This window comes from Erythrolamprus reginae, chromosome 12 (assembly GCF_031021105.1).
Source record: "Erythrolamprus reginae isolate rEryReg1 chromosome 12, rEryReg1.hap1, whole genome shotgun sequence".
Classification (NCBI taxonomy): Eukaryota; Metazoa; Chordata; class Lepidosauria; order Squamata; family Dipsadidae; genus Erythrolamprus; species Erythrolamprus reginae.
In genome coordinates this window covers 6,643,356-6,660,192 of record NC_091961.1, presented here as the reverse complement: position 1 = coordinate 6,660,192, position 16,837 = coordinate 6,643,356, and the positions used below count along the sequence as shown (strand labels likewise).

Sequence of the window (16,837 nt, the reverse complement as noted above, 5' to 3'; positions counted from 1 at the left end):
TTTGGGAGGAGTCTACCAGAGAGCCCGACAGAACATGTCTGGAAGTTGATGGGAGGACGCGACACATTGGCGGAACCAGACAGCACCATGTGATGAACTTGTGTGAGGAAACAAACGAATGAACTTTAAACTTTGTGGGACTTCACAGGACTTCAGATTTGGGTTTCTCGTTGTTGTGCCAACATGTCTCTGCTAATAAATTGGAACTTTGAAGAAAGATATGCCTCGGACTGATTTAGTTTCGGATGCCATTTGGAACGCTGACACTTGTCTGCTAAGTAAGAAGTGGATTTACTTGTCCACTTTCCACCTATAGGTTAAGACTAGGCAATGCTCTGGATTTGAAGAGCAAGATGTTTGAATTGGGTGCCTCCTCCCAGGAAGTACTTGTGAGGTTTATGGCACGTTTGTACCTGTTGAAGCCAAAGTTCTGCTCCAAAGGGCACCACAAAGGCTTCCTCCAATCTTCATCCTCCCTTTAATGACTTGCATTAAAGATGGACAACTCACAACCCAAGTCCTGCACGTAGCAACAAAGCACCTCGTCTGCAGTTTGTTTGTTTATGTCAAGTACGTATTGGTAGTATACAAAGAAATACACTGTTATTGGTAATGCTATATTGGTACTAATAAGAGAGAAACATTAGGACAGGGGATGGAAGGCACGCTGGTGCACTTATGCACGCCCCTTGCTGACCTCTTAGGAATCAGGTGAGGTCAACAGTGGAGAGTCTAAGGGTAAAGTTTTGGGGGTTATGTGATGATACTACAGAGTCAGATAGTGAGTTCCAGGCATTAACTACTCGGTTGCTGAAGTCATATTTTCTACAGTCGAGTTTGGAGCAGTTTACTTTGAGTTTCTGTTATGTGCTCGTGTATCATTGTGGTTGAAACTGAAGTAGTCATTGACAGGAAGGATGTAGTAGTATTTGATTTTATGGGCCATGCTTAGGTCGTGGTTTAAGGCAATGTAGTTCTAAGCTTTCTAAACCTAGGATTTCAAGTCTGGTTGTGTATAGTATAATGTTGCGAGTAGAGGAGTGGAGGACTCTTCTCATAAAGTATCTCTGGAAGTTTCTAATGTATTTATATCCGAAATGTGGTGTGGGTTCCAGACAGATGAGCTGTATTTGAGGATTGGTCTGACGAAAGTTTTGTATGTTCTGGTTAATAGTGTGACATTACTGGAGAAGAAGCTACGTAGGATTAGATTAACAACTCTTGAAGCCTTTTTGGCAATGTTGTTGCAGTGGGCTTTGGCACTTAGATCATTTGATATGAGTATTCCAAGCTGTTTTACAGAGTTCGGGTTGTCTGTAAGATCTTCTTACTATATCTTATTTTCTATTCTTTCATAGATATATTTTACTATGAATATCTCCTCTATAACCTTCATCATGTATTTTACTGTGTGTGTGTGTGTGTGTGTGTGTGTGTGTATCCACTAAAACCCTCATTGTGTATCGGACAAAATAAATAAATAAATAAAAATAAATCTTCAAGAGCAAAGCAGGGCTGAACATTTCAGATTTGTTCATTAAGTCTTTCCTGATAAGCATAAAACGTATCAGGAAAGACTTCATGAACTCAATCTGTAGAGTCTGGAGGACAGAAGGAAAAGGGGGGACATGATCGAAACATTTAAATATGTTAAAGGGTTAAATAAGGTCCAAGAGGGAAGTGTTTTTAATAGGAAAGTGAACACAAGAACAAGGGGACACAATCTGAAGTTAGTTGGGGGAAAGATCAAAGCAACGTGAGAAAATATTATTTCACTGAAAGAGTAGTAGATCCTTGGAACAAACTTCCAGCAGACGTGGTTGGTAAATCCACAGTAACTAAATTTAAACATGCCTGGGATAAACATATCCATTGTAAGATAAAATACAGGAAATAGTATAAGGGCAGACTAGATGGACCATGAGGTCTTTTTCTGCCATCAGTCTTCTATATTTCTATCATTTAATTGAGTGGGGGGGCATCAGGCAAAAACAAATGCTAGAGGCTAGAGGCAGTCATACATATTAGCGCCCCTTAAAGCAAGCCTCCCCAAACTCAGCCATATTTGCCTAGGGGACAAAAAACAAGTCTTCAGCACCAATCATCTCTTCCACCCTTGAAAAAACCTTTCCCAAAATCAATTCTTCAGTATAGGGACCAAAAGGTAAATGTGACACTGTCCAGTGAAAGCGTCCCTCCCCCCACTTTAAGGCTTACCAAAACAGAATGGTGTTTTCGGCTTTTGTTTGGGGGTAGCCACGCTGACCTGCAAAGAAAGCAAAAGGAAATGAGTTGCTGGTGTGGTTGCTTGAGCTGCTTAATTGTCGGTTTTAGAAAAGAGACTGTAGAAGAAGACAAGGCAAAGAGGTTGAGCTTGGAGTCAATAGGTTCCTACAGTCCAACCCCTCTAGAATTCTGATAACTCTTCATCTACCCTGTTTCCCCGATAGTAAGACACCTCCGATTGTAAGACGTATCGGGGGTTTCAGGGGGGTCGGCTAATATAAGCCGTACCCCGAAAGTAAGACATATGTCTTACTTTCGGGGAAACACGGGGGTATTGCCGGGGGGGGGGAGCCCGATGACGTCGTTTCCAAGCTCCCCATGCGGGGCGCACGGGGAGCTTGGAAGTGACGTCATCGGGCTCCCTTGGAAGCGACGTCATCGGGCTCGCCTTCACCTCGCCGCGGCGCCACCGCCTCTTCCCCTGCCGAGGCTCGGCTGCAAGCAGCCAGCGAGGCCAACCGGCTCCGAGGCGAGCAGCCGGAGCTGCGCCCTCCTTCGCCCGCCTCCTTTCCGGCAGCTCGCCACGGCGCCACCGCCTCTTCCCCTGCCGAGGCTCGGCTGCAAGCGGCCAGCGAGGCAGGGGAAGAGGCGGTGGCGCCGCGGCGAGGCGAAGGTGAGGGGCGCGCGGGGAGCTGCCGGAAAGGAGGCAGGCGAAGGAGGGCGCAGCTCCAGCCGCTCGCCTTGGAGCCGGTCGGCCTCGCTGGCCGCTTGCAGCCAAGCCTCGGCAGGGGAAGAGGCGGTGGCGCCGGTGGCTCGGCTGCAAGCGGCCAGCGAGGCCGACCGACTCCGAGGCGAGCGGCCGGAGCTGCGCCCTCCTTCGCCCGCCTCCTTTCCAATGTAAGACATACCCCGAAAGTAAGACATAGTCGGGCTTTTTGGGGTAAAAAGAAAGTAAGACACTGTCTTACTTTCGGGGAAACACGGTAACATCAAAGTAGCGCTGACTATTAGTTAACTAGATTCTTAAGTATAATATTTGTACATTGTTTATTACTGTTGTGAGCCGCTCCGAGTCTTCGGAGAGGGGCGGCATACAAATCTAATAAATTATTATTAATTATTATAATAGGCCCGAGCAGCAGCTCCGGCAAAAGGTTTTTCTCTCACTGCAGGCTAACAAGTCTGTCCGACAGGGAGATGAATAGTTGTCCGTCACATTTATTCATCTCTGCCCACTGTCTTTTATCCCCAGAGCTGGGGTGGGGCTTTCCTAATAGCAGTGGCTCTTCCATCCCAAGGACCGGCCCATAGATTTCCACTGCTCTCCTCTCCTCTGCGCATCCGTGCGTCAGGCACTGGATCCAGCTGTTCCTCCGCTTCCTCATCGGCCAAAACTGGGGGCTGTGGACTCTCCATCTGAGGGCTGATGGATGGCCCAGTCTCTCTCTCTCTCTCTCTCTCTGCCACTCCATTCCTCTTCCTCCCCTAGAAGTTCTAAGGTTGCCTTGATGCTGACCCTCACTCCCACGTCAATTCCTCATCTGATTTGGCTGCAGGAGGGGCCAGTGACCGACAGGTTACAACAGTTCATCAGCAAGGATTAGCCTATGGCAGTGATGGCGAACCTTTTTTTCCTCAGGTGCCAAAAGAGCATGAGCGCGCATATGTGCGAGTGCCCACACCCATAATTATCTATCTATCTATCTATCTATCTATCTATCTATCTATCTATCTATCTATCTATCTATCTATCTATCATCTATCTATCTATCTATCTATCTATCTATCTATCTATCTATCATCTATCTATCTATCTATCTATCTATCTATCTATCATCTATCTATCTATCTATCTATCTATCTATCTATCTATCTATCTATCTATCTATCTATTTGATTTGTATGCCACCCCTCTCCGCAGACTCGGGGCAGCTAACAACAGTAGCAAAACAGCATATAACAATAATCCAATACTAAAAACAGTTAAAAACCCATTAATATAAAAAACCAAACATACATACAGACGTACCATGCATAACATTGTAAAGGCCTAGGGGGAAAGAGTATCTCAGTTCCCCCATGCCTGGCGGCAGAGGTGGGTTTTAAGCAGCTTACGAAAGGCAAGGAAGGTGGGGGCAATTCTAATCTCTGGGGGGAGTTGGTTCCAAAGGGCTGGGGCCGTCACAGAGAAGGCTCTTCCTCTGGGCCCTGCCAAGCGACATTGTTTGGTTGACGGGACCCAGAGAAGACCCACTCTGTGGGACCTAACTGTTTTCATATTTTTTACAGTCAAGTTTGGCCTGTTTTCCAACTTCTGGTGGGCCCAGTAGGCTCATGTTTTGCCCTCCCCAGGCTCCAAAGGCTTCCCTGGAGCTGGGAAAAGGTAAAAACGCCCCATTGCCCTGGAGGCTCTCTGGAAGCCAAATATGCCCTCCCAGAGCCCCTGTGTGAGCCAAAAATCAGCTGGCCGGCACACACAGGCATGTTGGAGCTGAGCTAGGGCAACGGTTTGTGTGCCAGCAGATAGGGCTCCATGTGTCATCTGTGGCACCCATTTGTTTATTTATTTATTTATTGGATTTGTATGCCACCCCTCTCCATAGATTCGGGGTGGCTAACAACAGTAATAAAAACAGCATGTAAATCCAATACTAAAACAACTAAAAACCCTTATTATAAAACCAAACATCCATATACACAGACATGCCATGCATGAATTGTAAAGGCCTAGGGGGAAAGAATATCTCAGTTCCCCCATGCCTGACGGCAGAGGTGGGTTTTAAGGAGCTTACGAAAGGCGATGAGGGTGGGGGCAATTCTAATCTCCAGGGGGAGTTGGTTCCAGAGGGCCGGGGCTGCCACAGAGAAGGCTCTTCCCCTGGGCCCCGCCAAACGACATTGTTTTGTTGAAGGGGCCCGGAGAAGGCCCACTCTATGGGACCTAACCGGTCGCTGGGATTCGTGCGGCAGAAGGCGGTCTCGTAGATACCCTGGTCTGGTGCCATGAAGGGCTTTATAGGTCATAACCAACACTTTGAATTGTGACCGGAAACTGATCGGCAACCAATGCAGACTGTGGAGTGTTGGTGTAACATGGGCATATTTAGGAAAGCCCATGTTAGCTCTCGCAGCTGCATTCTTCATGATCTGAAGTTTCCGAACACTTTTCAAAGGTAGCCCCATGTAGAGAGCATTACAGTAGTCGAGCCTCGAGGTGATGAGGGCATGCCATAGGTTTGCCGTCATTGGTCCATGGTCAACAATAATCACCTTTTCCGACAAATAGATTTTATTAAGAAACATGCAGTTTTACTATTGCTGCTTAAAACTTACACAGCTCCATGTCAAAAATGAAAAAAAACCTGTGATCATGAAACATACCACCTATCCATCCTGGCCAAGCATTCTCCTTATTGGGTTATATTATGAAGCACAGAGGTGGAGATCAAGAACAAGAATTATGAGGACCAGAAACACAGGGAAATCATCTTAAAAAAAAATCAAAAACAAGAGTTACAATATGAGGACCAGAAACACAGGGGTGTCGTCAGGACTAACAATCAGTTTCCAGAGGGACCCAATACTCTGTTTTAGCCTTACCTTAGAGATGTAGGTCAGTTGTAGAGAGCCTACTGCTTTTGAGCCTACAGCCAGATTCTGAAATAAAAGTAAAAAAACCCACAATCAACAGTCCATTAGAGGGATGGAGTTCTTCCTTTGCTTATTCAGAAGTGAAAGGCGACACCTCTTTCAAATCAAGTTCCAATTGTTCCTGACTTTATGAACAATTTTCTTGGCAGTTATATTTTATTTTATTTATTTATTTATTAGATTTGTATGCCGCCCCTCTCCATAGACTCGGGGCGGCTCCGCCCCGAGTTTGCGGAGAGGGGCGGCATATAAATCCAATAAATCTAATCTAATCTAACACAATAAAACAGTTCATAACAAATCTAATAATTTACAATTTAAAATATTTAAAAAACCCCATTATTAAGTAGACATACATACAATTGTATAGGCCCGGGGGAGATATCTCAATTCCCCTATGTTTGACGACAAAGGTGGGTTTTGAGGAGTTTACGAAAGGCAAGGAGGGTAGGGGCAGTTCTAATCTCTGGGGGGGAGCTGGTTCCAGAGAGTTGGGGCCACCACAGAGAAGGCTCTTCCCCTGGGGCCTGCCAACTGACATTGTTTAGTTGATGGGACCCGGAGAAGGCCCACTCCGTGGGACCTAATCGGTCGCTGGGATTCGTGCAGCAGAAGGCGGTCACGGAGATATTCTGGTCCGATGCCATGAAGGGCTTTATAGGTCATAACCAAGTTACAAAGACATAGTGATGTTTTATCGTCAGCAAAAATACAATCGAAAGTCAGAACTACAATTCAATAGCTACACTCCCTGGAGTTTGTCCTTCTGTATTCACTAGTTGCATTTCAGCTTTTTCAAGAAGTGGGGGCAAAAGAGCTATCCCACTTCATCTGCAATGTGGAATTATCTGGTCTAGATAGGGGTCTCCAACCTTGGCAACTTTAAGACTTGTGGACATCAATGCCGTCTGAAGAATTCTGGGAGTTGAAGCCCACACATCTTAAAATTGCCAAGATTGCAGACCCCTTGGTCTAGCCTGGAGTCATACCTTGTTAGCATTTAGCATTTAGCATTTATATACCACTTTATGGTGCTTTAACAGCCCTCTCTAAGCCATTTACAGAATCAGCATATTTGCCCCCAACAATCTGGTCCTCATTTTACCCACCTCGGAAGGATGGAAGGCTGAGTCAACCTTGAGCCGGTGGTGAGATTTGAACTGCTGAACTACTGCTAGCAGTTAGCTAAAGTAGACTGCAGTGCTGTACTCTAACCACTGTGCCATTCCGGCTCTTTGTTCTGGCCATTTATAGTCTTTTGAGACTATCATCGCAACTTTGGACGTAGGTACACAACCCTAAAGGTTTTTCACCCCGATAATCACTTTAGCTAATTTCTTTCAGAGAACTACACTGTGCCCTCTTTAACTCATCCAAGGTAAAGCTTCCCTTCCCTAGCTAATCCGCAGGAGTAGAAAAATTGGAGTGCTATTGCCCATAAAGTTAAATTATTTCATTGGGTTTTTTGGGGTTTTTTTTAATCTTTGGGTACTTTAATTTGGGTGGACTTCGACTGCCTTGGGAATTCTGGGGTTTGAAGTTCAGCTATCTTAAAGTTGTCAACATTGAGAAACATTGATTTTTGCACAATTCTCATTCTCCCTCCTTCCCCCAACAATTTATTAATTTATTAATTAGATTTATAGGCCGTCGTCCTCCTCATGGCTAACAAGGGTAACTTGTAATAACTTGCAATTTGTACAAGCTTACAATGGTTGCTAGAGTTGAGAATTCCGAGAATAACCATTTCTGGAGCAGATTTAAAATGATCACCCCCTTTCCCCCCCTGAAGATGCTTTATGAAATCTCTGGGGTTGGTCCCCATCTTGCAACTTCGGCTTTTGCAAATCAAAGAACATTTTTGTTCATTCCAGATCCCCCCCCCCAAAAAAAAACCCCTCTTATGCTACCAGGCCTTTCTGAGTATTCTGACCAAGGCTTCCTGATAAAGCATAAAGTACAAACGTAGTCCCCCAAAACGCCTCTTTTTTATTTCAATGACTATGAATTATGTTCATTCACAGCTGCGGTTAAGGTCCCAAACAGTTTTAATTAGTTTGACAGAAGTCTGCCACAGTCTTTCAGAAGAAGGCTGATAAGCACCAACCTTTATCTCTCTTGACACGCTGCCAAAGATCTAATTGGCTGGCAGCTTTGCAAGGCCAAACAGAAACAAGGAGTCAGAACCGAAATGCTGAGACATGAATTGAACAAAGTTGCTTCCTGCAATGAGCACATCCATTTGCTCCACTTTTATATCCTATGGGAGGGGCCAGTCATCTCCAAGCCTTACTCCTGAGTAGTCCTTTTCCTCTGTAACACTTCTTTCCTTCTGGCAGCCCTGCGCATGGACATATTTTATATTGTTTTCTATTGTTGTAAGCCGCCCTGAGTCCTATGGGACTGGGAGTACTCTGGTGGACTCTCTTTTTTTTTCTCAGTTGAACCATTAAGTCCCCATTCAGTTTCTCCCAGCGGGGAGAGGCGCGGCTTCTCAGATAAAAATATTTGCTGCGGTTTTCTTGCCAAGATGCTCAGACAGACGGAGGTATAGGAGATGAGTCAGAGAAAACCACCGGCTTGGATTTTCTCATTAGGAACGTGGGATTTATTTGTCTGTTTTAAAATATATTTGAAAACTAATAAAAAAAATTCAAAAAAAAAAAGGAATGAAGAGACATGTTATCATCTATGGTGGAATGCCCATGTCACACCAACACTCCGCAGTCTGCATTGGTTGCCGATCAGTTTCCGGTCACAATTCACAGTGTTGTTTATGACCTATAAAGCCCTTCATGGCACCAGAGCAGACTATCTCAGGGACCGCCTTCTGCAGCACGAATCCCAGCGACCAGTTAGGTCCCACAGAGTGGATCTTCTCCGGGTCCCATCAACTAAGCAATGTCGCCTGGCGGGACCCAGGGGAAGAGCCTTCTCTGTGGCAGCCCCGGCCCTCTGGAACCAACTCCCCCCAGAGATTAGAATTGCCCCCACCCTCCTTGCCTTTCGTAAGCTTCTTAAAACCCACCTCTGCCGCCAGGCATGGGGGAATTGAGATACTCTTTCCCCCTAGGCCTTTACAATTTTATGCATGGTATGTCTGTTTGGTTTTACAATAAGGGTTTTTAATTGTTTTAATATTGGATTGTCATATGCTGTTTTACTACTGTTGTTAGCTGCCCCAAGTCTACGGAGAGGGGCGGCATACAAATCCAATCCAATCCAATCAAAAATGTTTGGACATACAATAAGTAAATATTAGAGATTTTACAGATGGATGCATACAATTGAAACTATAGACTTTTCTTTTGTCCTTTAATGGACAGACAGCTAAAAATAAATGCCATGGAACTTTTACAGATTTACAGATTAACAGAGCTGGGAGGGACTTTGTAGGTCATCTAGTCCAACTCCCTGCTCAAGTAGAAAACCCTACATCATTTCTGACAGATGGCAGTCCAGTCTCTTCTTGAAAGCCTCCAGTGTTGGAGCACCCAAAACTTCTGAAGGCAACTTCTGTTCCATTGATTGATTGTTCTCACTGTCAGAAAATTCCTCCTTATTTCCAAGCTGAATTTCTCCTTGTTCGGTTTCCATCCATTATTCCTTGCCTGGCCTTTGGGTGCCTTGGAAAATAGCTTGGCCTCCTCTGTGGTAGCCCCTCAAATATTGGAAAACTGCTATCATGCCTCTCCTGGTCCTTCTCTTCACTAGGCTAGGTATGCCCAGTTCCTGCAACCATTCATCATTTTAGCCTCCAATCAGTGAAGAGCTGCAAAATTTTTTACCACCACTCTGTGGGCATGGCTTATTGTGTGGGTGTGGCTTGCCGTCCATGTGACCAGGTGGGAGGGGCAAGACAATCATGTGTAAAGGTCATGTGACTGGCTTAAAGTTGGCCAACTCAAGGGTTAGGGTGCCTGGCCTCTCCTTGCCTCAAAGAGATACAATTTCCCTATGTGTTTACTATTGCTGAACATCCAAAATATACTATTTAATTATATATATATATATATATATATATATATATATATATATATATATATATATATATATATATATGCCATATGTGTACATATATATTACACACAGGCACACAGAAATATACATTATCTACTATATAAACTGTATGTATATGTACACACATACACAAAGCTCTTCTAAAATTATACAAATTCAACCTACAGTAATTTATGCAACAGAAAAAACATAGCCAGAGCCCAGAAGGAAAAAAAATCCATTTATTTCTACCAGTTCTGCATGCCTGACCACTCGAAACAGAATGCCCTACGAGACTAGACTTTCAATCCTGGGCCTAGAAAGTCTAGAACTAAGACGCCTTAAACAAGATCTAAGTATTGCCCACAAGATCATATGCTGCAACGTCCTGCCTGTTGGCGACTACTTCAGCTTCAACCACAACAACACAAGAGCACACACCAGATTTAAACTTAATATTAACCGCTCCAAACTTGACTATAAAAAATATGACTTCAGTAACCGAGTTGTCAAAGCATGGAACTCATCACCGGACTCCATAGTGTCATCCCCAAACCCCCAACACTTTACCCTTAGATTATCTACGGTTGACCTCTCCAGATTCCTAAGAGGTCAGTAAGGGGCGCGTACAAGTGCACTAGAGTGCCTTCCGTCCCCTGTCCTATTGCTCTCCTGTATCTCCTATACCTTTCTTCTATTCCTATATCTCTTCTTCTATTCTTTCATTGATATGTTCTATTCCTATATCTTCTCTTCTATTCTTTCTTAGATATATTTTACTATGAGTATATCCTCTACAACCTTCATTATGTATTTTACTATGTGTATACCCACTAAAACCCTCATTGTGTAATGAACAAAATCAATCAATCAATCAATCAATCAATCAATAAAATAATAAATAAAATTTTTCTACCAGTTCTGCATACCCATAGGAGCCCATCACTGCCCCTAATTGCTCTTCTCTTCACTCTTTTTATATGTATGATGACTAAAACTGGATTTAGCACTTTAGGTGTGGTATTACTAAGGTTTTACAGAGTGGTATTAGCATCTCACTTAATCTTGATTAAATCCCTCTGCTAACGCAATTTAGGATTGCATTGGCTTCTACACATGACAGCTGCAGTTAGATGACTGTAGGCTCAAAAGTGAAAAAAAAAAGTTTGCTACTAACCACAATAGAGAAATGGTTGGTGAAGACGCTGGAACTTACAAAGAGAGGCTAAATTGGTTTCCTCTATTAGAGAAAAAACAATTATTCATGGCTGACTGCAAAGCCCTTACAGACTTTTTGCATGAAACAGAAAATAATGCACTTATGACTTTCAGTTTTGATTATTAGCAAAAAAAAAAAAAATTACATAACAGGGGGGAAAAAAATAAGAGATAACTTTATAATTGCACAAAAAAATGGAAACACTTGACTTTTTGGCATCATAATGTTTGAACATGTTCAAATCAATCAAAACTTGACATATTTTAATGTGTTTTTTTAAAAAAATTCTGTTATTTGATATGTTTTTTTAAACTACCTTTTTTTTTTACCAAAAATTAAGGAAATTGGTTATAACCTTCTAGAAATGGCAGACCTCTCAGACTTGCAAAGAGGCCAAATTGTTGGTGCTCGAATAGCAGGCGCTAGTGTTACAGAAAGTGCCCAAATGTTTGGCGTTTCAAGAGGTCATGTCTCATGTAATGACTGCTTTTGAAAGAGAAGGGAAAATGTCCTCAGCCAAGCACAGGTCTGGTCGAAAGTCGAAGTGGTCTGAGAGAGACCATCGGACTCTAAAGCGAATTTTTAGAGTGGATCGCAAGACCACAGCTCCTAAAATCACTGCAGAGCTCAATAGATATGTACAGAACCCAGTTTCCACAAAAACTGTTCTAAGGCAGCTTCACAAATCTGGATTCCACGGAAGAGCTGCAAGGTGTTTCCATTTCTTTGTCCACCCCCTGTATATTTGCTGCAAAAGAAATCAGAAGTCTCTCCTTTCTAATTTTATTTATTTATTTATTTCACTTTCCACTGTTTCACTCCAGTTGTCATATATAAAAGACAGATCCATTACTCCTAAAAGAAAGCATCTGGTATCAGTTGTACTTTAATCTTTAAAATCTTCAGAATTAATATATGTTCCTGTCTATTTTCTTCTGAAACACTCTGGAAAAATCACCCCAAAATACGTCATTTGTCCATTTGCATAACTACAGAATCAACATAATGGCATCGTTTGCATAATTTTGCATTGTTGCAAATGAAGTAAATAAGACTCAACAGACATCATTATGTCAATGTCCAAATTAAAAGGAACAAATTATAGCAATTATATCAATTTGGATTTAATGGACATTTGGATTTAAGAAGACACTTTTTGTTAATGATCCATAAAATTAAGGCTTTACTGTACACTGAAGTAAACATACTTTAGGTTTACTTCTGTTTACTGGCACATAAATCACACACCTATATTAATTAATTTATTTATTTATTAATTTATTATTTATTTATTTATTTATTTATTAGATTGGTATGCCGCCCCTCTCCCCAGACTCGGGGCGGCTATATTAAAATAAATTATTATTACTATTACTATTATTCTTATTCTTATTCTTGCTCTTGTTTATTTATTTTTATTTATTTATTTATTTTGTCCAATACACAATGAGAGTTTTAGTGGGTATATATACACACACACACACAGAGTAAAATACATGATGACGGTTATAGAGGAGACACTCATAGTAAAATATATCTATGAAAGAATAGAAAAGAAGGTATAGTAATAGAACATATCAATGAAAGAATAGAAGAAGAGATATAGGAATAGAAGAAAGATATAGGAGATATAGGAGAGCAATAGGACAGGGGATGGAAGGCACTCTAGTGCACTTGTACTCGCCCCGTACTGACCTCTTAGGAATCTGGATAGGTCAACCGCAGATAATCTAAGGGTAAAGTGTTGGGGGTTTGGGGATGACACTATGGAGTCCGGTAATGAGTTCCACGCTTCGACAACTCGGTTACTGAAGTCATATTTTTTACAGTCAAGCTTGGAGCGGTTAATATTAAGTTTAAATCTATTGTGTAGTCTTGTGTTGTTGTGGTTGAAGCTGAAGTAATCGCCAACAGGCAGGACGTTGCAGCATATGATCTTGTGGGCAATACTTAGATCATGTTTAAGGCATCTTAGTTCTAGGCTTTCTAGGCCCAGGATTGAAAGTCTAGTCTCATAGGCTATTCTATTTCGAGTGGAGGAGTGAAGGGCTCTTCTGGTGAAGTATCTTTGGACATTTTCAAGGGTGTTGATGTCTGAGATGCGATATGGGTTCTTATTCTTATAATATCCTCTCCCATCCTCCCTGAGGCTCTCTGGAAGCCAAAAACGCTCTCCCAGAGCCTCTGTGTGAGCTGGCATGCACATGCATGTTGGAACTGAGTTAAGGCAATGGCTTATGTGCCAGCAGATATGGTTCCGCGGGCCACCTCTGGCCCCCGTGCCATAGGTTTGCAATCACTGATCTAGGTCCTCATTTTAGCCACCTCGGAAAGTTGGATGTGTGAATGAGGGGTTTTAGGGGCTTCACAAAATGCTTAGAGGGAGGGGACTCACCTGAGGATTGTCCATGTACCACAAAAGGCTGTTGATTTTGGTATCCAGAATGAAATACCGACGCAGGAACTTGCCACAGGGTTCATTATCCTCAATATCCAGGAATCCGCAAATTCGATTCTGACGGTCTACATAAGGCATTCCGAGGCACTGCTAGCATTCCTCTGCAAAGAGAGCAACACACACAAAGTGAGGACCGAGCCTTTTGCACACCAAGACCTCTTGCACTGCCCCGGTTCTTTAAAAAAAATTTATACTTTGTTTTATGTTTTGTATGAATGTGCTGTTTGGTTTTTTAAATAACGATAGCGTTTTATATGTTTTTAATATGAGATTTGTTCCACTGCTATATTGTTTTTATTACTGTTGTGAGCCGCCCCGAGTCTTCGGAGAGGGGCGGCATACAAATCTAATTATTAATAATAATAATAATAATAATAATAATAATAATAATAATAATAGTAATAAATACTCCCAAGGAGGTCTGTGGCCATGTGACCCACAGATAGTTGGGCTTAGTGGTTAGAGCAGTGTTTCTGAACCTTGGTAGTTGGAAGATGCGTGGACTTCAACTCCCAGAATTCCCCTATCATATTTAAAAACCAAACAACACATACATACCAAACATAAAATATAAAGAGCCTGGGGGAAAGGTGTCTCAACTCCCCCATGCCTGGCGGTGTAGGTGGGTCTTTAAGGAGTTTGCAAAGGGCAAGGAGGGTGGGGGCAGTTCTAATCTCCAGGGGGGGAGTTGATTCCAGAGGGCCACAGAGAAGGATAAACAATATTGTTTGGCGGGACCCAGGGGAAGAGCCTTCTCTGTGGCGGCCCCGACCCTCTGGAACCAGCTCCCCCAGGAGATTAGAACTGCCCCCACCCTCCTTGCCTTTCGCAAACTCCTTAAAACCCATCTCTGCCGTCAGGCATGGGGGAATTGAGACATCTGCCCCAGGTCTATACAGTTTATGCATGGTATGGTTGTGTGTACGCTTGCTTTTAATAATGGGTTTTTTAGTGATTTTAAAATTATTAGATTTGTCGTACATTGTTTTATTGTTGCTGTGAGCTGCCCCGAGTCTACAGAGAGGGGTGGCATACAAATCTAATAAATAAATAAATAAATAAAATTGATACGGGAGCGATTAGGAGAGATAAGTGCCCTGGTGTGCCTTTCGTCCCCTGTCCAATTGTCTTTCCTTTCTCTCACTTATCATATATATTTTCTTTCTTTCATATATCCCCTCCTCTAAGTTCACTTTACCCTTATATATATTACTACATGTCTATTTTTCTTCCTATGTATTTGTGTATTGGATAAATAAATAAGTAAATAAATAAATAAATAAATAAATAAATAAATAAATTTCAGCCTATTCAATGTGAGATACAGTACTAGAATTCGGAACAGCTTAAATGGAGTCTTAGCTAATAGTATATTTCTATAGCATTAAAAAAATTGGGCAGCTCTTTTTATTCAGATGTCAAAAGTGAAGGTGGTAGCATTGTATTCTATAACATCCTGAAATTGATTTATTGTAAAACAATTTGATGTTGTTGTTATAATTTTTATTGTACTGTGATTGGAGAGGAAAAAAAATTCTTTGCCAAATCACTCAGAGGTATTTTGCCTTAACCCAGTGTTTCTCCAATAGTGGAGCGTCCCCCCCCAAGGGGGAAATGTGACCCAGGGGAAACGTAGTTTTTTTGCCGCCGTTGATTCCTTCTCCTTGCCTGGCTGGTAGTTTGCCATGGCAAACCCAAACTCACCAGCTGACTAGCAGCCAGAGGGCAAGTCCCTAAAAAAATTCAAGAGTGTTTCTCTTTTCTAAAGGAAACGTTTGAAAAAATCTATTATTAGACTCTCCCCAAAATTCAGGGGAAATGTAAATTAGTCATTTTTGCTTTCCTAAATGATACGGTAGCCGTTTTTTGCTGGGGAGGTTTTTTCCCCCCATTTCCCCCTTTCATATCTGGAGTTTCTCAAGGAATCCTTTCGCACACTGGTTGAGTAATTCAGAAAGCGGAATTAACACTGTCAACTAATGCAATAAGAACAGAAAATGCCCGGATCTGAATATACTAATTCGAATGCAAATATAGAGAATGCGTCAAAAGTCATGCAGGAAGTGTAAAAAATGCTCTAAGTTTTTTTAAATTTTTTTTACAACTGCCGTTGTAATTTCAAATGGTCACCAAGCGAACTATTGCAAATCAAAAACTATCTGTATGATTTCTTAAAGTTAGATCAGTGATTGTTTGAAGCAAAAAATAGGTCAGGCTCCCAGTTCTCTAATAGCAAATGAAGATGTTTGATGTCCTATACCTTCCTGGTAACCGGGATGAAGATTTTTTCAATAGTGTTTATATCAGGAATGAACTTTCCCTACCAGTTCAGGAGTGTGCATATGTGTGCATGACTGTCACATGTGCTTTTTCACCCTCTGCCCATGCGCAGAAGGCTTCGTCCATGTGCAGAGGGTTAAAGCCAAGAAAATAGTAACGTCCAGGCAGAGCCACCATAATATGCATAAATTATTCCAGCATATACTACTACTAGTAGTAGTACTAGTACTACTAGTACTACTACTACTAACAATAACAACAACAACAACAATAATAATAATAATAATAATAATAATAATAATAATAATAATAATAAAATAGAGTAGAGTAGAATTCTTTATTGGCCAAGTGTGATTGGACACACCAGGAATTTGTCTTGAGGATCCAGATTGTGTAGGCAATATGCTGGCTCTGTTAAAAAAGTGCTATTTATTTTTTTATTTTTTTATTTATTCATTTGTCCAATACACAATACATATGGAAGAGAATAGACATAAAGTAATATATATAAAGATAATAAGTAAAAATAGAGGAGAAGATATATGAAAGGAAGAAAATATATATGATATATGAGATAAAGGAAAGACAATTGGACAGGGGACGAAAGGCACACTACTGCACTTATGTACGCCCCTTACTGACCTCTTAGGAACCTGGAGAGGTCAATCGTGGATAGTCTAAGGGAGAAATGGGGTTGACACTATTGAGTCCGGACGTTGAAGCATATGATCTTGCGGGCAATACTTAAATCGTGTTTATTGCTAACATGCTGTAAGCCACCCTGAGTCTAAGGAGACGGGCGGCATAAACATCGAATAAATAAATAAATATGGTCTCAGTGTACATAAAAGAAAAGATACATTTGTCAAGAATCATGTGGAAAAACACTTAATGGTTGTCCTAGGGGTCAAATAAGCAATCAGGAAACAATCAATATTAATAAAAGTAATTAAAAATAATGATAATGATAATGTTGATGATGATGATGATGATGATGATAATAA

At 41.8% G+C, this 16,837-nt stretch overlaps 1 protein-coding gene across 3 annotated transcripts in view; it reads right to left on the bottom strand.

Annotated features, from left to right (window-relative positions):
• Positions 1-16,837, bottom strand: part of PLEKHA2 (pleckstrin homology domain containing A2) — a 102,989-nt gene that overhangs the window by 49,297 nt on the left and 36,855 nt on the right. For all 3 annotated transcript variants that reach the window (XM_070765375.1, XM_070765374.1, XM_070765376.1), the window contains exons 2-4: positions 13,491-13,654; positions 5,827-5,883; positions 2,218-2,266 (exon numbers count right to left, since the gene is read on the bottom strand). In XM_070765375.1, coding sequence (XP_070621476.1) covers positions 2,218-2,266; positions 5,827-5,883; positions 13,491-13,631 — 247 coding nt within the window. In that variant the 5' untranslated portion in view covers positions 13,632-13,654. The remainder of the gene's footprint in view (positions 1-2,217; positions 2,267-5,826; positions 5,884-13,490; positions 13,655-16,837) is intronic.